The sequence below is a fragment of the Branchiostoma belcheri genome, unplaced genomic scaffold, assembly GCF_001625305.1.
Source record: "Branchiostoma belcheri isolate BF01 breed outbred unplaced genomic scaffold, Haploidv18h27 scaffold88, whole genome shotgun sequence".
Taxonomy (NCBI): domain Eukaryota; kingdom Metazoa; phylum Chordata; class Leptocardii; order Amphioxiformes; family Branchiostomatidae; genus Branchiostoma; species Branchiostoma belcheri.
In genome coordinates this window covers 689630-712943 of record NW_017804553.1, presented here as the reverse complement: position 1 = coordinate 712943, position 23314 = coordinate 689630, and the positions used below count along the sequence as shown (strand labels likewise).

The window sequence follows — 23314 nt, the reverse complement described above, 5'->3', positions numbered from 1 at the left end:
CTTGCACAAACACAAACACAGACACACATACACACTCACAGACGCACACACTCACACAGTATATCTGTCATAACGTTAGTGACACAACACCACCCACTGTACAATGTGAGATGTTTATTTCCAACTGTTGGTACAAGAGTCTCCCACAAAGGTGGAAGTACAGGTTAGATAGAGGTGTACAAAATTGGTCCAAAGGTAACCACGGCTGTCAGTCTGTCAACAGGACAACAAAAACAAGGCTGCTACATATGTTTTGGTGTTATGAGCTTGGATATAGGCAATTGGCAGTCGTACTGTACAAATGTTTAGTAAGATCTGGCTTACAGCATGTATCAAGATCAACAGTCACTACTGAAAAACATCCGATCACTGTGCTCTGGTACTGTCACTACTGGACAGTGTCATATCAGAATCATATGAGACTTAACCTCCTCAATGCTGCCTCACACTGTAACCAACACAAATCTGATACAGCAAAAGGCTACCATAGCACTGTAGTTCTGAACATTGTCTCAATTTCCTATGCTCCAACATGGCCTCTACATATCAGCTTACCTGAGGTGTTATCCTTCTCATAGTCAGTTCCATCAAGTAAATAAAAATGATAAAGATTCTTGATTCTTTTGTACAGAACTAAAACTAAACTAAAGTTTTATTGTTATTATTAGTATGATGAATTTTTTACCCTTTATCTTATTGTTGCCTTCTACTTGCACTTCTTTCTATAACAGCCCTAGATATGTACATAATGCACAAAGATTTAACAGAAATTTAAAGTGGACAGATTTGGACATAAGCAACATGTTATCACTCTCTGGGTACAGATATTGTATCTCTCTTTTTTTGCTGTAAAATACTCCAGATTGCAAGTCCCCCGGATGGTAATGTATATCTTCAGGTCTGTGTACACTTTCAACAAGTCGCATATGAGCTCTCAACATTAGCTGTTGATGAAAATTTATTCTTGCCGTTGCTTAAGTTTATGATATTAGGGAAAGTTGAGGTTTTCGTGGTGTTTTGAAGCCGCGGCTGAATCAATTCTGAAGACCTAATAAAGCACTTTACAAAGCTGATATGGCTCTAAAACTAAAGAACAATAGCGGTAAATATTCTGATATTCTCTATGGCGATGCTACAACTTCTTTGGACGTGGACACATACAAAACTACATCTTCCTGCTTTCTCAAACATAGAATACTTATATGTGTATGGGTCAACTAATTTGCTTTGGCATAACTACAGTCCTTGTTCATATGATGTGGGTTATTTAATACAAAGCCTTTGATTTAGAGCATCTTTCTAAATATGTTATGTTGGGGAGGGGGGTCCCCTGACTTAGTATTGGTACATGTATATGAACTATATGTGCAATGTGCAAAATTATGAAATCTGTTTTTCTCAAACAATGTTAGGTACTAAGAGGTAGGACCTTGGAGAAAGTCATTTTTGACTGTGACGACACCTTAACATAACAGTTATAGTTTTGTATAACATTTGGTAGCATTGTAATTATTGTGCTCCTGGTTATAATACATAGCCAAAGCATAATGTTCAACTTAACATTTTTATGGAGTGAGAATGATGAAGAGTTTTTCCTCTAGTACCACACTGTCTTGTCAGCTCAGCTGGATTTGAAGTATTTCTGATATTCTTTTAGCTTCAAAAAGTTCAAAATGGTTTATCAGCTCTTAAAGCAAATTCAAGATCCTTTTATCAAGACATTTTTGCTGGCCCCAGGCCAGACATCCTCGCTCAGCTTACAGCCAATTTTTTTTTTGAATCAGTTTTGATTTCATCGACCAAATCAGTATTTACAAGCCCTGGTTAAACTTCAGAACGAACACAAAAAAACTCTCAAAAATGGTGAAACAAATTTTTAGAGGGCTGTTTCTTCTTATTGGCTCACCACATAATGCTGTGGTATTCATGCTAAGTTAAATTTTAGGGTATATACGATGGGGAGGTACAAATGTCGTCTACAAAAGTATCACCGGAAATGGGCACAGGCACTAGTACAATAGTCAACACTTATCGTTGTCTTCTTACAAAGATAGAAAGGCTAGTTACACCGGATACTACCGCTGCTCCATCTTGTGTTTGGGAGGTTTGAACATGCGCGGAGGTTTCTTCTCTTTCTTGGCCTTTTTCTCCTTCTCTGGTTTGGGCTTGGTGGTCTGCTGCCAACTCCTCCAGCTGTCTACACGCTCCTCTCTCTTGGCCTGGTGAGAAAGTGTAACGGACGGTCGTAAGGTCAATTCTACCTAAACAGATGTGACCTGCTTTTTGCTGCTTTTAATTAAAAATAAAGTTAGTTAGTTGAGAACTCATCCGTGCGGCCTTGTGTTTCTGTGCCCTCCTCCTCTTCCCTTAGCAAAAGGAAGGAGAGTTTGGAAAGTTTGTTTTGTTTATGTGTTGTTTTCCATGACTGGTAATGCACCTTTAGGGGTTACACACCAGTTTTGTACAGAAGGTACAAGCTGCAAAAAACATGACTGTAAGCTTTGAACCACTCATGCTGAGATGGACCCATACTCTTTGCAATAAATGTGGTGGGTTCTTTAATGTGCTTGAGGTGGCTCTACTCAAAACCTAGACCTCTGGCTTTACGTCCCAGAGCCTATAATGTCGTGTGTAGTCATGCCTGTTTTGTTTTGTTACCTCTCAGAGGACATCTCTAACCAAAGCTAGGTAAGAAAGCAAAACAGTCATGACTACACTAGACGACATTTTTCTCTGATATACTCACCTCCCACTGTTTCTCCCACTCCTTCTGCCGTTTGGCCTTCTCTACTTCCTCTGCCTCCTCATCTGCTGCTCGTTTTCTACAACACAGGAAAAATCACATTTAATTGTAAGAACAATTACTGTTGGCTGTTTCATTTTCAGAATAGCTGCTAGTATTAGCTGTTTATTTCTAAAAACAGCTGCCAATGGCCTTTAGAGTTTCAGAAAAGCTGCCATTGGTTGCTTGTTTCTGAGAATAGTTGCCGTTGGCTGTTTACAGAATGGGCTCCCCTTTCTTTGAGGTGGGTAATCCACGTGGACGAGTGCACTCCAGAAGTTTGACATTCACCGATACCTTAGTTAGAGATACTGGAATCGACTTTGATGACTTAGAAAATGTAATGCTTGATAGGGCTGTATGGAAAGAAATCTGCACTAGCTTAGTCCCGGCTGTTAGCCGATAGATGATGATGATGAATCCTAAAAAGGATTCCAAGGGGCTTGGACTGTATAAGGTAGAGTGGATTCATTCCTCAAGCTTCTTCTTCTTCTTGGATGTCCATCGCGAAGCGATGATGACGTCAATGGCGTCTCAGGTGTGATCGCAGCCCAAATGCTGAGGCACAGGTCTAACACTGCTGTCGTCCCTCAGTAAGACATCTGGAGCTACATAGTTCCCACTTACTGAGGGACAGTGTTAGAGATGTCGGTTAGCTTAAGGAATGTATCAACACTACTGTATAGATGCCTTGGACAGTGTGAGTTGGTGTTCCCCACCTGAGGTCTGCCTCCCTCTGTTCCTGTTCCCTTCTCTTCCTCTCTCTGTCAGCAAACAGTTTACACATCATCACCCACAGGGCATGCTTGTACTGTGGACAACAAAGAACAATGGATTGTGAGCAGCATATATGCAACAATGTTAAAGTACAATGTATCTACATTCATACAGTATATCTGTTACATCGGCAGTCCCTAGCAAAGAGATGCTAGAGATGTACACAGACAGCACATTGTGTAAAACCTATTGTACTCTTTTCATTGTCAAGGAAAATGTTTTGTGTTTATCAATTGTATTTCTATAGTTTTCGTATCTTTAGTTTGTAGCTTTACTAGCTCACTGCAATGTGGTTATAATATGTACATGTACTATTTTCTATGAATAAACCAATTTACTGTGGTATTAAAAAGTAAGTAAAAACAGAAGGTGTGTTCATGTACCTTAGCTGGATCATCCTCCTCTACTGTACTGGACTTTCCTTCCTTCTTCAACTGTTTCCTCTTCTCTTTTATCTAAGAACATGAAGAAAGAAATTCCATAAAGACATATAAATTACATAAAGACAATATAAAAGAAGAAAAAGAATGGAGAATCCAGAGACTTGGCACAGAAATGAAAAACATTACAATTGTGATAATAACATCTTCTTGATTAGTTTTAATTGTAAATTGGTTAAAATTAAAGAGATGCAAAGTGTAAAAAAAACTGACCCTATTTTCCACATGTGCCTTGGCCTCCTCCACCACATCCATACACCTCCTCTTAGCATCCTCATTGTCCAGCATCTTGTACGCCTTGTTGACAGCTGGAGTAGAGGGAGGGGGGCAGAATACAAAAAGAAAATGCATCAAGGTCAAACTTTCAGAACTCTCCAGAATTCTTAGGCATTAAGACTGGAGATAATCGTCAGACTTACGTTTGAGAGGCAGGTATAGCTGCAGGCTGGATTTTGACATGGACAAACATGAATTGTGGTTAAAGCATGATACTTCATTCTAACCTCACACAACAAATACTAAATAAAACTGTGTGAACAAAGCGAAATTACACATTTTTATTTAAATATACTTGAAGGGGACCACTTAAAATTCTGTCTACAGTACCAGTATCTATACATTGTAAGTTTTCAACACTCTATTGTACAAAATGTATTTGTAAGATGACTAAAAATTGTTAAGACTATCAGACACATTGTTTAAGAAAGACATACACCTAAGAAATGTTACTACATTTTGTGTTTTAACTTAAAACTTTTCAACTCTTTATTGTAAAACCACTAACAACTGTCACATAGGCACTTTCAAGAAGAAAGAAAGTAACGAGGCTAGGAAATGTATCTATTTTTCTTTAGTTAGGCTGTAACTTTTCAACTCTCTATTATTGTAAGGCTCTTTTGTTTTCTCACCATCAAAAGCTGCCTCTGCCCTGTCATGGTCATCTGGGTTCTTGTCCGGATGGATCAGAATGGACAACTGTGGAGACAGGTACTAGTACATTAGAGACATATCAAGCGGATTTGCTGACATTTAGTCAATAGTCATATAAAAATATAAAATCAAGTCAATCTTTACCCATCTCACCAAAGACACGTTCAGTGCCAGGCACAGAAAAATCATGCTATTTCTTCTTTCTTGACTATACAATGTACTACAAGGTCTACTGAAGTCAGATAATCGTACATTGTGAAGTAAACATTGACTCACCTGTCTGTACCTTTTCTTCACATCAGCAGGTGAAGCATCAATATCTACCTGTAACACCTGAAACAATACATGTAGCACAACTTCAAATACAGAAAACTTTGAAGGAAGTCTTACTCGGCAAAATACAAGGTTCTTACTACTTCTTAGACTCCTTGACTTCAGTTTGAAGTACTTAATTCTTGACAGAACTATAATAATTTGTTTGTTAGTTTCATTTATCTATTTGTTTGTTTGTTTGTAAGTTGAAAGGAACTTCATAGAAGAGAACAATGCGGCAGGTTTGGGCTTGGACATTGATAATGATAGTTATAACTTATAGATACAACCTTTCCTATAAACTGAAGAACAAGTATAGCAAAACACATGTTTTAACATAGGTCCCTTCAAATAAAGAAGAATTTCACGCCTAAAATAAAAGAAAGGGAACACAAACCTCAAAAGGGTTGAGGTTGAAGTAGGTTGCCCCTGGCCTCAGGAGTCGGTCAATCTGCTGTTTGGACGTCAGAACAGAGTCTCTCACTTCAATCTCTTTCACCTGGAATAGAAAATAATTACGTTCACCGAAGGAAAACATCTGGTTTTTGCTCTGTTTCTTCTTCCTCCTCTTCTCCAAACAGTGACCTCTGACCTGGTCAATGACCTAAAGCAGACTGTCTCTTACCATGGTAACTGGTGTTGGGTTTCATCATGTTGCAATTTCATAGTAGGAGGGATTTAGACTGCTGTCACAGAGCAGAATGGGGAATGCCTGACTAAATCTGCGCTCCTAGCGGCCGGCCCCCAGGTGGCTGGTGTAATTCCGGGCCGGCCGCTAGGAGCGCAGATTTAGTCAGGCTAGCATTTGCTGTAATTACAGTAAATAGTCCAAAGTGGATTACATTCAAGTATGACTCGCTGTGACTAATGGAGTCATGTACTAGTATATGACACAGAGATATGTACTTTTAATTCAAATTTCCAAATTTAAAAACACTGGATTTCAAAAGGAAGTTCTTCTTTTTCAGCAGAATATCAAATCCCTTTTTTACTGTCACTTTCATAATCATATGTACTACAAGAACTAGTGATGCATACCGGTTCACTGGACTTGGATCCGGACTTGTAAGAATGTTTAGGTTCAAGTCCAAAAAAACCTAAAAGTCAAGAACCGAGTCCGGACTTATTACCATAAAAGACCATTTCACATACCCCATTTTTTTCAAACCACCTAAAACCTTCGGTAGATTGTAAAATCTTTGCTGCAGAATGAAGAAACATTGCCATCAGGTATCGTCAAGTGTCGGCCTCCATGTTATGTGGCCAAAGTTTCACCCAGACAACATTGCAAGTTGCCAACATGCATTATTTTTGTATATGCCATGGGTTTAGGTCCGGACTTACAAGTCCGGAACTGAACCTAAACCTCTGGACTTGAATCCGGACCTGAACCTAAAATTGGGTTTAGGTATGCATCACTAACAAGAACTGCTTTTTTCTCATTCCCACATACATATAAAATCATGTGTGGACAAGTACTAGAGATCAAGACGGTTATAAAAAAACCTCTTTGCAAAGATATTTACTTTAGGTTATATACTATACCTCCTTCAGTCAAGGACCGTTCAAGGAGGTTATAACCTCTTGTATAACTGTTACTATTACATAATGTATCTGATGTATGGAATGATGTAGTAATTCATTACATAACCTACAATAGATGTAAACAAAACCTTTCAAAAGCAAAATTCAAAGGTAAATTTAAAGGCCATGCACAACAACATGAGATTTGAGTGACAATAGACTTATTGTTGCTATGACCTATTTTTGCTTCCTGGAGTCGTTGTTGTTGAAAGCATGTGCACCACAGACAAAAACAAAACATCCAAGAATAAAGTTACAACGATCCTGAAACAGGCAAAAAAATCACAGAAGAAATTAAAAAAAGTTTCTTTACAATGTTTATCCTGTATAACAGATATTTGCAAAGCTAACAGTCAAAAGAACCGTATTTTTACCCTTTGATATGGTTCGTGCTAGTGAAATTTTATAAATCTCTGTTTTATGTGTCACAAAACATTGCGTGTTTTCCTCCAAATTTCACACAGAAATCCTCAGTGTAACCACAAACAAAGCTCCCCAGAGTGTAGAATAAGTTATGTAGGGCTTACCTCGGTCATAAACTGCTCTAAGACATGCTCTCCGGGCCCGGCATTGGCCGAAGAAGGTCCGGCACCGAACTGAGAACTCGCGTAAGCCGACATCTTGGGCTTCAAGGTCCCGCGTTCAGCTAGGGCTGTCCGCATATAAGATTGCCTGAATATATTATTTTGTGAAAATCAAATAACTCGCATGAAAATGAACGAATTTTATTAGAATTTGATGGTTTCGACTGAGAAATATATTTGGAGCATTCGTATGTTTTATTTGTGAGTAAATTTTCGTCAGAGAGGAAACAACAGTTTTGAGGAAGGCAGGCACTATTTAGATCTATTAGGACGACCGTTGGCAATCGAACAAGTTTCAAAATGGCTTCGCTGGTGTGCATGAAAAAGTCACTCGTGGTAGAAAGCGGCAATTCCTTCAAAGTGTACGACCGGTATGGCCAACACGACATCGTCTTTTCCCACAGTATTGTCTGCCAGGCTAAAGAGGAGAAGGAGAAGACAGAGGGGTCGAAGACTTCGGAAGAGAAGGGTGACGAAAAAGTGAAGGGGGAGGGGGGCGGTGAGGGGCAAGGTTCTGACAAGATCCTTGCACGTGCATGTTCAGTACCAGGTAGGTTACAGGTCCTTCAGTGATGGTTTTGATAATAAATTACATAGTCGTCAACCACAAAAATACTATAGCCTTCAAGTTTTCCACCTGTCCATTCAAGCATAACTGGTTGGAACGTGGAAGTATTGTTTTGGGCAGCAATATTCAATTTTTAGGGGGGATTGTGTTGTGACCTAGTATGCCCTGTTTGTTACCAGTAAGTTGTGGTTGCCAGGAATGTGTACTGTGTAATCATGATGTCAAATGGAGTACAAAAATGTAATAGAGGAATAAGTTATGCCATACGATCATCATACAAGCAATTATACATTCTATGATGTAATTCATGCAAACCATCTATTTCCTGGAAGTTTCATCTCTTGTTTTCTCTTGTTCACAGATGAGTACTTTGCAGTGGCCACAGACAATAAGGAGTTGATTCTGTGGAAGACCACGCCTACATGGAAGCACGTCAGCACTAGAACTCTCGCTCGCCGCTGCACAGCTCTGGTTTTTACCTTCAGGGGAGACACCATCCTCGCAGCTGACAAATCCGGCGACGTTTACAGCTTCTCGGTCTCGGATCCAGAAGCACCTGGTACACTACTTCTCGGCCACCTGTCCATGCTGCTCGACATTGCAATCAAAGATGACGACAGCTTTCTTGTCACGTGTGACAGGGACGAGAAGATTCGCATCAGCCACTACCCCAACACCCACAGCATCTATGGCTACTGTCTGGGGCACACTGAGTACATCACTGCCCTGTGTCTCTCGCCATATCCTGACGGGATCCTCCTCTCAGGTGGCGGAGATGGTACGGTCCGGGTATGGGACTGGCTGAAGGGTAAAGAGCTACACGTGGAACACCTGGCCAAGTTCTGCAGAGGACTGAAGGACAACAAACCGCCGGTGGTTTCAAAACTGGTCTGCAACTGGATCGGGAAGCTGGTAGCTGTGGTGGTGGAGGGACTGGACCAGGTGATTCTGTTTAAACTGCACACAGAGGTAGCACCGCATTTGGACGCACAGCTTATTGAGTCCGAACCTCTTGAATGTGAGGGTAAGGTATGGGACGTTGCCTTTGACCGTAATGGCTACCTCTGGGTGGCCCAGGCTGTGGAAGACAACACAGTACAGGTGTACAAATACATGCCCTCACATCTACCACTCATGTGCGCGAGCTCAGAGGAACAATTCACAGGAATCACCACATCTATCAACTCAGACTGGGACTTCTTTAAAAGCTCCCTCGGTGAGGAGACCATGTACAGTGGCTTGTACAAGAAGCACTTTGACAACCTGACTCCGTACTTCGAGAGGAAGGAAGAGAGGATGAAGGGAAAGAAGAGAAAGGAAGAGAAGACAAGTGACGAAGGAAGCAAGAAAGCCAGAAGCGAAGAAGTGGTTTAAGAACTGCTTGCAATAGAGTAGAAGGGGAAAGATACCACTTCTAAAACAGAATATTTATATTGATTGCTTATTTGTTACTGTATGTTCTACAACATATTTGTAGCAATGTTACAAGATCATATGTTATAATGTTAATGAGACTATATTGTCTCTCCTTGTATTGACACAAACAAAATACATACACTCCCCAAGACTTTCTTTGATTTTATTTGGAGAAGTTTACCAATACAAGTTAACTCTTTTGAACACATCAACTTTTAAGTTCATGGAACTACATGTAGAAATATATCAAACTTGTCCTATCAAAATTTGTCCTTTGTTATAATTATAATTATTTTACCAATATCACAAAGAATAATCATATGTAATGTGATATTACTTTTTTATTTTGATAACTAATTCTGATGATGAGACTTCATTTGACTGTATTGAATGTTACATTTTTATTTTCTCATAATATGCATTGCAATATGTACAATTTACATCAACTGTACTAAATTGATTAAATTTTGCCTCATCAGCTAATGTGTTATGACGCCTTCTTGAAAACAGAAACTATATGTAAAGACATCCAACATACATGTACAAAAATAACATACATCCCAGTGCCAAATCTATTCCTATTGGGGAGGTAATTAATTTGTACATAGTTATCCCCTATAGGATACATTGTGTACATTGCATGAGGTACAAGATTCATTTCAAGAGTTGTATTTGAGAAGTACTGCACCACACAAAAAGTCTACAAAACAGTGCTTTGAATAGTCATCATCTCTGAAAGGACAGTAGTCCTGCTTCCACCAACTTCCTGATTTTCTTCTGCATGTCTGGACCAGCAGACTGGGCATACCTACAGGACAAAAGAAAAGTTAGTCAGATTTCACTTTATTTTGGAACCTAACTTCCTGTGTACATGTCTGACTCTTTGCAGCCACTCGAACACAAACAACAAAATCCACACAAAACACACCCTTACAAAGAAACAAAAACTCTATACCCAGAAGGAATACATCAGTATAGATCACCTCTGTGCAGACTGAGGATCTGTTCTCAGCATCTGCAGTAGTTTCTGCACATCTTTGTCCAACAGAACCTGCTGCATCTCAGGGTTAGACAGGATCTCCCTCATCTTAGCCTCATCCTCTGCCGTGGGCTGGTTAGGATCTGTGCTCTTCAGGACCCTCATGTCTGCACCTGGAGGACTGGTGGTAGTCTGGACAGGGGGAGGCTGGACACTGTCCTGTGTGTCTGCTAGATTTGTGAAGTGGTCACCTGTAAAATAGCAGATATATGGTTAACTATGTTGTCAAGTAGTTACTTAGAGCATGTACAAAACACAAGTTGCACTCACTGTTTCAATACATAAGACAGAATAGTTGATGATCCTTCAGTGCTCAGAAGACTCACCTAAAATGGAACAGAATTCCGTGAAGAACTTTTGGACCTCTGGGTTGTCCCCGTATTCCTGCATGGCCAGGGCAGGGTTTCTCTGGAACTTGGCCAGAGCTTGTTGGAACCTGGGGTCCTCCATCTTAGATGTTAAGGATGAACTGGACTGGATTTTCTTCAAGAAGTCTTCTGTGACCCAGTCTGAGTATGGAGTACAAAGAAAATCAATGTCATGTAATTTTTTCCCTCTAGAAAAAATACACACATATAACTGAATTTGTACTTTAGAGCAATACCTAAAAAAGTAGACTGTATTGATTTTTAAAGCAAAACAATTATTGGTATTTTATGTCAGAAACGCACCCCTACAGCTACTAGCATTTGTTTACCTGTGTTTTTCTGAAGTTGTTCTGATGCAGTCTTCATAGCAGCCTGAACTTCTGGGAGCTCCAACCCTGTACCCTGTGGCTCCTTGGGCTTTAGAACAGGAATGTTGTCTACATGTTGTGCTTCAGTCTTTTTCTCAGCAGGTTTGCTTACAGGCTTCCTCTTGGGTTTTGCTCCTGATCCAAACAGAAATCCTTTCTTCATTCCTCCAAAGGTCTCTTTCTTCTCAACTGATTGTGATGATGCACCTTTGGACTGAAGGAAAGAAAAAACACTTAAACCTGCCATTAAGTTTTTTTGTTTCTTTGAAACATTCTTTATTCATGAGAAGCTCAAATCGGTCTGAGCCCTAAAGTTATGAAGTCAAAGTATGAAAGAGGGCACAATATTGCAATAAATCTGTGAATAGTTTCATCAGGTTGGTAAGTCACTGAGTAAAGAGACTCTTTTCACAAAACCAAGTCTTTTATTCAGCCGACATTTTGGTGACCGTCTGTCACCTTCCTCTGGGCAATTCTGACTGGATCTGACTTGTTTAATAATTTTTTAATGATAATCTAATTTTAAGTACTTACCACTTGGCCATCTCCCTTGCCATTACTGCTATCTTGACCTGAAGTAACCTTGCTGGAAGGTGGATTTGATGCTGTGGAATTGGAAAGACTTTTCCCCTCTCCAGACCCTGATTCGTTAATGCTCAGTCCTTTTGAGTCTGTCACTGTTTTCTTCTTGCCCTTCAACTCACTGATAGTGTTGATTCTCTCCACTAACTCTGACATGTCTTCAAGAGGAGGAATATCTGTGGTAAAGGCATATTATATAAGTAGTTACGAATTGAATACAGACAGAAGTGTGTTAAGTTTTGTGGCATTAGTACTGGCCCTTTATAATATTTGCCTTGTTATGACCGTTATATTTCTACCTATACAATATTTGGCGGGTCATTTTTACATAGCGTAACATATTTGGTGACTTGGAAACAGGTGTCAAAACATAGTCTGGCCTCTAGTGTAGCCGCGGCGACTGTTGCAGGGCTTCTCTTGCTTGCAGTCTTTTACATTAGCCCTAACAACATTAGCCCTGTTGTTAGGGCTAAATTATGTAAAAGACTGCAAGCAAGAGAAGCCCTGCAACAGTCGCCGCGGCTAGCCTCTAGTGCATAGTGTAGAATGTCAATTCTGATATTTTAAAGAGGACAACTGTAACAATACACACGTCAAAATGCAGATTCTATACAATACTTCATTTAGGTTTCTCAATTTTCCAAAATATGCGACAGAAAGCCGTATAAACATATGAAAAGTTTGAATTTTACCATCAAAGTCCGCCATGTTGACCGCACTGCCTTATGGGATAGCCTTCTAGCCGCTTCTCTTACGTCACTGGCCCCAGGTCATATCTTGTTGCCGAAACAAAGTAGTTCTGTTATTGAAAACTTTTCAATTTGTTCCTGTCAGAACAAAAATATGTGGTGAATTAAAAATGTATTGGTGGATATTAAATACGAATTGATACCATGGTTTTTGGCATAAAAAAAGTGTCCGTGTATGATTGTTATGAAACTATGCGGAGGGATATGACATGCTTTATCAGTGTGTGACGTAGGTTTTCTATGATCGTGGTGCGAAGGTGACCAGATCCTGAAGTTGCCGCGTTTTTAGGAAGAAAAATGTCTCTTTTGAGACATCTGGGGAAGTCTCTGCGGCCCGTGGTGGGGGCGAGGGCCACAGCGGTACCCACGGCGGGTTATCACGAGAATGTAAGTGTTGTCAGACGATTTTACGGCCCAAATGTTCGTGGGAATCGGTCAAGACTTCCTCCTCGACGTTTGTTTAGAAAGGGGAGGGGGGCGAAATGATGTCACTAACGGGAACAGTTTATAACAATGATATGGGTCTAGATGACCTACTTTTTCACAAGTTGCGTCACAAATTCTAATTTCATCATAAATTTTCCCCCTTTATTTTTGTTGACATAAAATGATGCATGGTCATGATATCATACTTTAATAGTCATACCTCATGGTTTGGCAAAGTCCAAACACACGCAAGTCCTCAACAGGAACGGTTGGTTAAAGATTTACCAGTGCCTAGATCTGTACATCACGATAAGATAGCAAGACAGACATACATGTCCCTCCATTTGGGGCAATGCACTAACGTGTACAGACCAGCTGCCCTCTTAAACAAACATAACTTGGACGAAAAAGAAGGAAAATCAGCATGACGATGCATAATAGTAGTTACGGCCTACAAAAATATGTGTAGTTGCAGAGTTGTTTTACATCGTACATGCATATCATTCACTGATGTTACTTATTGACATTACTTACTGACATTACTCTACTGACATTTACTGATATTACTGACATTACTTACTGACATTCTTACTGATATTACTTATTGACATTACTTACTGACATTCTTACTTATTGACATAACTTACTGATAATTTTTTTACTTATATTACTTACTTACACAATACTAAGCCCTGTGATATCAGTATGTAGAAAAAATCCCGTCTTCCCCCTGCAGGTAATTGACCATTATGAGAACCCCAGGAATGTCGGGTCAATGGACAAGAATGACAAGAAAGTGGGAACAGGACTTGTGGGAGCACCAGCTTGTGGGGATGTCATGAAGCTACAGGTAGGAACAGTGTCTTTTTTGATTCTGATGTCTATTTTATACAGTGGTTTATTAATATTGTTCAACCTTCACAGCAAGGGCAGCCCAACTAGCCAGTGGCTGTTACAAAGGGCTTGCCCTGCTGACAAGACATGACATAACACATTCAGGGAGTCTGAAGTGTTGGATTTCTTGTTTTTATCATATACATTTCAAACACTGATCTTTTTGTGAGTGTTGAGGTTCCACTTTTTTTCATAATTTTTTTTTTCCATCCCCACCTTCCAGATTCTGGTAGATGATGATGGAAAGATTGTTGATGCCAAGTTCAAGACTTTTGGTTGTGGGTCTGCCATCGCTTCCAGCTCACTGGCTACAGAGTGGGTCAAGGGCAAGTCTGTAAGTATTCCGTCAGTTTTTTGCTCAAGTTACAGAAATAAAATGGCAAAGGTCTTCTTGAAATATTCTGTCAACATAACCATGTCTTAGATGAACTATAGAGACCAACAGCAACCAAAGCCCACATTTATTTGCTTTATACATATCAAAACTTGATACTAGGACAGTGTCAACTTTTCTAGTTTTGTACAGTTTTTCCAAGATATTGTATATTTCCCTTTTGTCCACAGATGGATGAGGCTGCTACCATTAAGAATACTGATATTGCCAAGGAGCTGTGTCTTCCACCGGTCAAGCTGCACTGCTCAAGTAAGTACATCATCAGTCATGTATGCAGGGCTGGAAATACCACCTGCATATGCTGGTTATTGCAGGTATTTCTGATGTCTACCTGCACATAACCTATGTGGTTCTTTATTTGCTTCTTTGACAGTGAAACTGTATGTAGAGCCAACTGGTTCGAAATTGCTTTCAGTTCTCATATTTTATGTAGAAGTCTGTGTTCTGAGAAGTTTTTGTTGTCCTTGCAGTGCTCGCTGAAGATGCTATCAGAGCGGCTCTGAATGACTACAAGCTGAAGAACAAACCAGCGGAAGAGTCGTCAGATGCGAAGGCTGCAGCGCAGGCCTAGAAGCTAATCGTGTGTACAAAGCTTCGATGAGAAAAAAAAATACCAAAAAAAGTATAAAAACTAAAAATACCAACAACAAAAAAAAGAATAAAGACCACAAAAAAATACTACGTGTAACACCCTCAGCATTCGGAAGCGAGAGTCCTGAGTTCTAACCCCGGCAGGTGTACTGATGGATATGTTGGCTTAGTGTCTGCTTTTTAACAGGCTGTTGACTTAAAAAGGGTCGCTGCAGATGTAGCATAACGGCAGAGTGTCAGTTTAGAGTTGTTACAGTCCCACACAGACTTGTGGAGTTGTGGTGGTGTGTTCAGCACATCGGCAGAACATACAGCGCCTCTGCAAAACCTGGTACGTAAAGTACATAGAACTTCTACAGACTGCATCATTTAAGGTACTACGTAGTCTTCACAGATTTAAGGTTTGCAAGTCGTGTCAGGAAAGATATCTTGTGCAATGGACAAGAGTCTGATGCAACCAAACATCCAATAGAAACCGTTTTGCGCAGGCGCAGTACATTCTGCCGATGTGCTTGTGTGTTCCATGTTGGTTTTTGCACTAATTTGCACAGAGCCAGTAGGGTATAGAAATGATTGGTGAGACTAACATTTTTGGCGAAGCCTGAGGGGCGATGCCTTTCTAGCTATGATGGCAACATTTTGAGTAGCGATTTTGTGTGCAGCCTGGATAGCAAGGGTTTATTGTATGAGAACTTGTCTGTATCCCTGTAAACTGAGTATTTACAAAAATGGCCCCCCAAAAAAAGAATAAAACATGAAAACTGCACCGAGCACAATCTATAAGAGATGACATCCGCACACTGTAAGTGTAGGCATGCAATTTTGGTGGAAATGGTGGCTTCTTTTTTGTTGATGTTTTTGGTGGTCTATAAATGACCAGAGGTACAGTATTTAGGAAGGTACTGTGCAGTGCATGGCTGAGGTGTTTCTGTGTCAGGGTAAAACCAGTTGTCTAGGGTACTACTACTGTACTAACTGTGATAAAGTTATATCATTGTTCAGAAAAACAAAGAGGAAAGATGCCATTAGATATGGCAAGAAGTATTGGCAAATACTTGAGTGTATCAGACTAACTAGGACTCTATACTTGTGATTTAAGAGTTAACCACCATCAAGTTGATTTGTAATGTACCATCACTAGTTCCTCGCATGAATCAGGTTACGGGATGAAGAGGATTAAAGCAGTTTGTGACATAAAATGCCTAAGAACCGAATCATTTTGTTAGACAGAAGGATTGTAGGGAGATGAATAAAGCACCAGGGATATGAGTGAAATAAATTTGCCCAAAGAAGTGGAAACTTACCGTACAGTTATGAGGAACAGATAACCTGTGGCCAGTTTTTTGTCATTTAGTCTCCGATTTTTCCATCACGTGTTTGAAAAATCACTGATGGACACTTTACTGTATATATCTAGGGAACTAGTCAAGATATTGCAGTTAAGTTGGAGTCAACAGGATGAAAGGTTATATGTTCATGCCAAGTGCTTTGAAGCATACTAATAAAGTATAGTTTGACTGGGACTATGTTGTTTATTTCTGATTGTTAATACCCTTAACAAGCTAGATGAAAATGAAGAAGGCAAAAGCATCAGGCGGAATACGACGTAAGAAACAACAGTGATGTACATGTATTTTGTTTCCCCTATTTTAACAATACGCAACACATAATACATAAACTCTGCGGCATAACAACATTTGATCTCCAAATGCGTGTATAGGAAATGTAACAATGTGATTTGTACATAGTAGAGATAAACAACAGGAAATCCATTAAAATGATTTCTTCATATCTAAAACTAACTCTTGCGGCAGTAGCTTTCAGTATTGATACAGTTAACGTTGCAGTACAATGTATTAATATAGTCCTGTTTGACAGGCTTTTATGAACACTAGCTAAATCAAGTGTAAAACACCATGAGAATCCTGCGTACAGTACAGCTCGCGTCAATGTTTCCATCGTGCCGCGTCAATGCCGCGTTCCCCGCGCGTTACGAACGCGTTCGGCAAATATGCATAAACGCTAACCCGCACGCGGCATAACGCGGTAGAGTTGGCGAATCGCGTAACCATAACGCGTTTCCGATCGCCAGACGAAAGTTAATGAGATGGCGTCAGGTTTCATGTTTGTTTTACGGTTTTGTAAGACAATAGCAACTTGTCACCTTGAACAGCGTCATGTAGCATTGTTGGCACCTCTCTCATGTCGTTACAGAGATAGGTACAACTACAATTTTCAACACAAAATTTAGTGCGTTTATAACGTTTCAAAAGTCAACAGCCGTAAGAGAATGTATCTCACAAAGTGCCGACCGTCGTCAGGCCGACGCACATCGGGGCACGGCCCGCAGCGTTATGCAGCGGACGCGGAGTCTTGACACACAAAACTCTTCAAGAAGCCGCCAAAATTCCCCCAAATTTGCACCTAAACGGACGCTAGGCCAAAATGTCAACGTTTTATAGGGTTTCATCCGACGAAAACATTGTCGAACATTGTCGGCAAAGCGATACCACCACGCCCCCCTCCCCCAACTCACATATAACGCGCAGCCTTCCCTATAGCCGATACGTTGAAAAAACTGTCGTTTTCCAGGGGTATTTTCACACCGAATCTACGATCTTTGCGTACATCGGATAAAAACATATGTTATAGCTTTATTATTCTGAATAATGGTACGGTATCACTTTTTCAAAGTAGCAATCAACGACTAGGAAATCTGACCATGCCGATCCGCAGGGGGAGACGATCGTCCGGCGGTCCACAAGTCACCGCCAAGCCGGGCCGCCCGGCGATGATATCAGCCTCTCTGTAGCAGCGGCAGCCTGCTACTTACCGTCCGAATACTTACCGTCCGAATACAGAAGGATTATCCGTAGCTAATTGATAACAGTATTATAGCATATGTTTCTGTTGGAGTCACTTTTTTCTCGTAATTTTTTTCTCTCCGTCATGCTATATACTCACATTAACAAGTTACATAAGTTCAAATCAAAGGCGTTCCAAAAACGCCCCTGTTCGAACAAAGAGATATTCTATACTTCTACTGTATCCTTGATGTTATAAAATGATGTAGAATGTTGCATAATTTTTTTAAATAATACAAAACAAGCTGACTGGGAAACTCCGGACTGGAAAAAACGGCGATCCACTATCCACTAGTAGCAGGTAAGTTGGGCTCATCGGTCGGAAGACAGGACTCAGAAACGCAGGTAAGGAGAACCTTCCATCCAGAACTAGGAGTCATAGGACTTGTCATTTCAAGCAAGCAATAGCGAAAGAATATGTTTATAAACTTGTTACATTCGGCGATCGGGAGGATCGAATTACTGAAGGCACCGCCTTTTAACTTTTATGTCTCACCATGCGATACAATCCGTACTTCAAAGAGCAAATCTTGAAAGTCGTTGTACATGTACGTCGGAACGATAATGTTTTGTAAAGCGCCATTTATGATGTACACTGCATATACATATTCTTCAGAACAGAACCAATGAATAAACACAGGCATACATGTGTACTGAAGAATAATGCGACTGCGTCCAGTGGCAGTGCGTATTTGGGAACTAATTTAAGTAACTTCGTTCTCAAGTTCGATATACATCAAACCAAAAGTAGCACATGGACAAATAAAATCTACAACTACTTTCTTTGTACAAGTAAAGAATTGTAAAGATGTAATGTAAAGAACTTTGTCTTATTTGCTAGCGAGTCAGAAGTTTTCTATCTGCAAGACACTGGAATAATTGCACACAAACTAAACAGGGTAAGATTTCAGACAAAGGGAAGACTTGATTATATATTATAGCAGTCAAGAAGAGCTGGATGGAAGCCTTGGGACTGGCTGCTGACAGGGAAAGCTGGGCTACATTGACTGCCTCTTGCGTCACGAGACGCGGGAGCCCGCTTAGAGGACGGAGAACCCGAGTCCACTAATAACACAATACTGAATAATGCTGGGGTCATATTTCCTGGATCACATTTCCAAACCGGGGGCCGGTATCGATGTTACATACACATGTGTAGGTCCTGTTCCCATCCAAACCTTCTCTTCCAAAGGTCGACATCACCTGTAATAAAAAATAATTAATTTTTTCTCTGATTACTATGGAGAGCTGATGTATTTTGCATACATGTACATTTAATTCTGTTAATAAGTAATACTGACAAAACATATACTGGCACACAAAACAATCAGCTTATTCGATCATAAAATTTGTAGCTGATTACCGTATAGTTCATTGAAGTAATCAAGAAAAAACGGTCGTTTGCTAAGCGATTGTTGGTAACTCGTTTATACTATTTTAGCGGGAAACTTTTCATCTTCGGCTGTTCTACGTTCGCCGCGGGCCACAGCCGGCTCGCAAGACATTACCACCGCAACGAAAGGTAAGGCAAGTGCAGCGAAACGTGCAGCTTTGGAGAGTGTCGGCGATCAAGTAAGCAATGGTAAAAGATATTTGAAAAAAAAAGAAGACAATATTACAATGTTGGTTTTATCGGTGGGGGGGGGGCATTTAAATGTTAACGCAGTACGTAGTTTTGTTGTTCTTTACGAAAGGCGCCGACAGTTCTAAGCTGATCGGCAGCAATCATTGAGGCGGGGAAGTATTTAAAATTTCACACCGAAACCAAAGCAACAACAAAAGGCTTCTGTACCCCCACTTGCGATTCTGAACGTGAGAGAGTGGAAAGGTTTCAAAATATCTCGTACAAAGTAATGCTTATGTCAAAATCAAAGGAATAAAAATCCCCAGCATTGAAAGATCTGGAAAGCTTCCCGCCGCTGGTTCCCACGATGCGTGGCCAGCACGTGCTCAGCGAGCTAGACAGAGTGGCGTCACGCCTTCCAAGGCAGAGACCGGACCCCGCCCACTGGTCGGGCGGCAGGACGTTTCACAAGAGTAGATTTTAAACTCCGCCCCAATCATTGCAACATCCCATGCCGTGTAACGTTACAATCTACACAGCAAGTTTCACGTAGTACAGGCTGGTATAGCCCCGCTACAACGTGGCATTTATCAAGATTTTATGAGATTTGTGGTACGTAATGAAACAATTTCTGTCAACCGAACCTTTGTAACAGCATGGATGTCGTCTTTGTCCGTAAGTGCATAAAAACTGACCACGCACACTCACTGGATGTTATGTAGCGGTGGTAATGTCAACTTACGTTTATTTAGGTCACGTTACGACGATCAAGAGCGTTCACGGCTTGCATTTCAAATTACCACTCATAAACCCTCTTACAATTGTGTATATACTTACGGGGTCGATGAGTTATTTTCTGCCGGTGTCTTCTGAGATCGGCGCCGGCTGGCTGGCGAACAATCTTGCGCTCGGGACGTGAGTGACCTACATTTCTTACCATGTGTCACTTGACTTTATTTTGAAGAAACTTGGTGTCAATATCGACGATACCCAACAGAAAGATGCTCATTTATCGAAGATAACTTTATTTCCACTCTTCAACATTCTTATCTAAACATGCTATGAACGAATCGATGCCGTTCCAAGCTCCACTTGCCGGTGTTCGCTATATTCCTGCGGCGTCGACGGATTTCAGGGAAACCCTCAAATTAAGTACGCACCCCGTCTTTGACGATTTTGAAAAGTTTCAAAACATGAGTGCTTTATTCTGGAATTTATGGTACTATCATTATCAAACGACACGAAACGTTATTTTTTCGCAGGCCTTAACCTGCTATACTTTGTACAAACGACTCCAGATACGGGTACCCTTGATACTACACACCGCGGTATTGCCACAGTAGCCGTGCAGATCTTGTCACAGAAGATCGTAAAATTTTGACGTTGTCTTGAGTCCACGCATTTCCCACCCTGCGTGGGGTTAATCAGTACCCATCCTACTTCCCTTTAATCTTACCGCCCCGTGCATATGAATACCTATGAAAACGCGTTATAGTTGAAACCCTGACGCTTGGCGAACGCGTTATAGTTGAAACCCTAACGCGGTCTGCCGCGTTTCACACCCTTCATTAACGCATGCGGAACGCGGTCTTATCGCGTCAATGCCGCGTTCGCGGTTGTCAGAGTTGGAAACTATAACGCGAGCTGTACTGTACAAGTGTTCTCATGCACCAAACTGTTACAGTGTCACCTTTACTTTACATGTTAGCATTAAAAGCACGGTCATGGAAAAAACCTAAGTACTTCTTTGGCCAAAGGGCCAGAAACATGCAGCATATTTTTTTCACTGCAAATCAACTCCATGGCCACACCTGAAATCAAATGACAGACATACAATAAATAATGTGAACTGAAATGTTAATGGCATCCCATGCAATTTCAGGGCAGCAAAACTGGATTTTGAATATCAATTTTCTGGTCATTCTTTAAATGTCACTATCAGATTTCTGAAATTGAATTGGATGCCTTTAAGTTGAAGCTGGTGTGTTACGCTGAAGGGCGGTTGTACCAGCTATAAAGAGACAGATACAGAAGTTGATATTACCTTTTTCGGTGCAGGTGGTGGTTTCTTTGTCTTGCCTTGTCTCTCGGCAGTTTGTTCCTTCAGGCTTTTCTTGGAGTCCATCTCAGACAGAACCACGAAGAAATGGTGGCACTTTTCACACTTCACAAACCGGGTAGAGGCTGCAGACATGAAAAAAAAAAAACACAAATGACTTCAAGATCATTTTTTAAGAATTAAAAAAGATTAAAGAATTTTAAGGCAAGTACAGGTAATTCAAATTTATTTAGACAATATGAAAAATACTTTATGCTATAGTTTTTCTTGGACTATGGGTTTGTAGTCGAGTCTGTTTACTATTACATATAACTGTTAGTATTTTAAATGTCAACAAACAGAAGACGAAGACATCTTGAGTTTGTCTTACAGACGAAAGTCTCCACGTGTGTGCATGGATCTCCACACTTGGGGCAGCACAGTTGTCCCTTCTTGTCTCCCCCGTTCTTGTCCCCCCCGCCGCTGCCCTTGTTGTTGCCGTTGGTTGGTTCCCGTCCCCCGTCCCCTGATGAACCGTCCTTGCTGGTCCCGCTGCTCCTGAAGCCCGCGGCCGACAGCGAGAACATCCGCTGGGGAACGCACACGGCGAGCAGCAGGGGCGGCTGGCGGCCGCATATTCTTAACGTCGCTGTGGACACAGAGGGGAAGGTAACAGATTAGAGCAGACATAGATTATACATAATATAGAATACATGTACATGTATAACACTGGAGGCCAGAGATAGTGAGGGAGATCCAACCACACTAATTAAAAAAAACAACAAAAAAAAATTTGGTGTCCCTAAAAAATCGTAACAACATCCATATCTGGAGTATTTGAATATTCAAACAGCAGCTTTTGGAACCCCATGTGATAACCCAGTAGAATCCTGCGTGATACCGCTAGTTATCACACAGGCCCAAACACCTGTATCGAACATTATCACAGCCCAAGTAAGACATAAAAGTCATATTCATTTATCCTGACTCCCACTCATAACAATTTGAAGTACATGTACTAATAATGTCAAGGATGGCAAAAATAGACAGTCATGTTCTAGTCTACTTCAGGGCATTTTCTAAATATACAATTTCAGTCTCACATTGCTATACTCTAAAAGTTGTGCACATAAATCATAAACTGACATGTCATCATTGTCCTATACAAATGTACACGCAACTTTTATTTTACCAATACCACAGGGACCACAGGTTGTCATCTGACTAATGCAGGAAGGAATATTATATCATAATGATTAATGGCACTGTCACACGACTGTTATGTGACTTATAATATCAGTTTCCCTGTGACCTCCTGGTGTTCTAGTTTACCTTGTACCCTGGGTGGGACAGGGTTGTGATTAATCTTAATGTGGCACCCCAGGGTCAAACTACAATCAAATTAACTCAGTGTAGTCAAATCAATAAACTATAGCAATTAACTAATATTCTATGGTAGCCTGTCCAAACAAGAGTGTAAATACACTGCAGTGTTTTAAAATTAGTCAGTCAGTCAGCTTTAATTTACTGTTAATCATCGTTCGCCCAGCTTCACCTATCCCTAACTATATGACAGACACAAGAAAACACACAACACAAGTCTCTTTGTGGCAGAAATTAAAATTAGTCAATCAGTCAGCTTTAATTTACTGTTAATAGTCATGTCAGAAAAAAAACAATAGGGTTTGTGTAGCCAGTCTGAAAGTTGTGTACAGTGTACATGCTGTTAACAGCTCAGGGTTAAACCCTTAAATCCCTTGTTTTTCCAGACATGGGGGTGAGATAAATACATCCTACAACACAGGGCTGCCATAAGTCAAATGTACAATGCTATACATGTAATATATATAAATAGCATATTAATCAGCTATTTTCATACTAAGATTAAAATATCATGACTGGTTTGCAATCTACAGTTGTTGCTTGGAATATTTTTTGTGCTGTTCTGTTCTATACTGCATGCAGAAACAGCTTCATGAGACAAGAACACTGGTCAGTAATGGAAAATCCCCTATTTCATCATCCCAGTACAGAAGTAGGTCAA

The 23314-nt window shown here is 40.5% G+C and overlaps 5 protein-coding genes across 5 annotated transcripts in view; 2 read left to right on the top strand and 3 right to left on the bottom strand.

Annotated features, from left to right (window-relative positions):
• Positions 1-107: 107 nt before the first annotated feature.
• On the bottom strand, positions 108-7471 carry LOC109487372 (dnaJ homolog subfamily C member 8-like). The gene is made up of 9 exons (XM_019791348.1): positions 7353-7471; positions 5639-5740; positions 5206-5262; positions 4908-4974; positions 4213-4307; positions 3943-4014; positions 3502-3593; positions 2747-2822; positions 108-2219 (listed from the first exon to the last, which is right to left on the bottom strand). Exons 1-9 carry the CDS (start codon positions 7443-7445, stop codon positions 2076-2078), a joined length of 798 nt encoding a protein of 265 aa, XP_019646907.1. The 5' UTR covers positions 7446-7471; the 3' UTR covers positions 108-2075.
• Positions 7472-7690: 219 nt separating this feature from the next.
• LOC109487369 (tRNA (guanine-N(7)-)-methyltransferase non-catalytic subunit wdr4-like) lies at positions 7691-9619 on the top strand. The gene is made up of 2 exons (XM_019791345.1): positions 7691-7959; positions 8339-9619. The coding sequence occupies exons 1-2, from the start codon at positions 7710-7712 to the stop codon at positions 9349-9351; spliced, it is 1263 nt and encodes a 420-aa protein (XP_019646904.1). The 5' UTR covers positions 7691-7709; the 3' UTR covers positions 9352-9619.
• Positions 9620-9653: 34 nt separating this feature from the next.
• Positions 9654-11921, bottom strand: LOC109487376. The gene is made up of 5 exons (XM_019791353.1): positions 11703-11921; positions 11130-11382; positions 10759-10941; positions 10377-10623; positions 9654-10201 (listed from the first exon to the last, which is right to left on the bottom strand). Exons 1-5 carry the CDS (start codon positions 11904-11906, stop codon positions 10120-10122), a joined length of 969 nt encoding a protein of 322 aa, XP_019646912.1. The 5' UTR covers positions 11907-11921; the 3' UTR covers positions 9654-10119.
• Positions 11922-12707: 786 nt separating this feature from the next.
• Positions 12708-16327, top strand: LOC109487374 (iron-sulfur cluster assembly scaffold protein IscU-like). Its single transcript, XM_019791351.1, has 5 exons — positions 12708-12886; positions 13662-13775; positions 14043-14153; positions 14384-14462; positions 14684-16327. Exons 1-5 carry the CDS (start codon positions 12797-12799, stop codon positions 14782-14784), a joined length of 495 nt encoding a protein of 164 aa, XP_019646910.1. The 5' UTR covers positions 12708-12796; the 3' UTR covers positions 14785-16327.
• A 4698-nt stretch (positions 16328-21025) lies between these two features.
• Positions 21026-23314, bottom strand: part of LOC109487321 (insulin-like growth factor-binding protein complex acid labile subunit) — a 4653-nt gene continuing 2364 nt past the window's right edge. The window contains exons 2-5 of the mRNA XM_019791299.1: positions 22603-22610; positions 21662-21919; positions 21277-21416; positions 21026-21043 (exon numbers count right to left, since the gene is read on the bottom strand). Of these exons, the coding sequence (XP_019646858.1) occupies positions 21026-21043; positions 21277-21416; positions 21662-21919; positions 22603-22610 (424 nt within the window). The remainder of the gene's footprint in view (positions 21044-21276; positions 21417-21661; positions 21920-22602; positions 22611-23314) is intronic.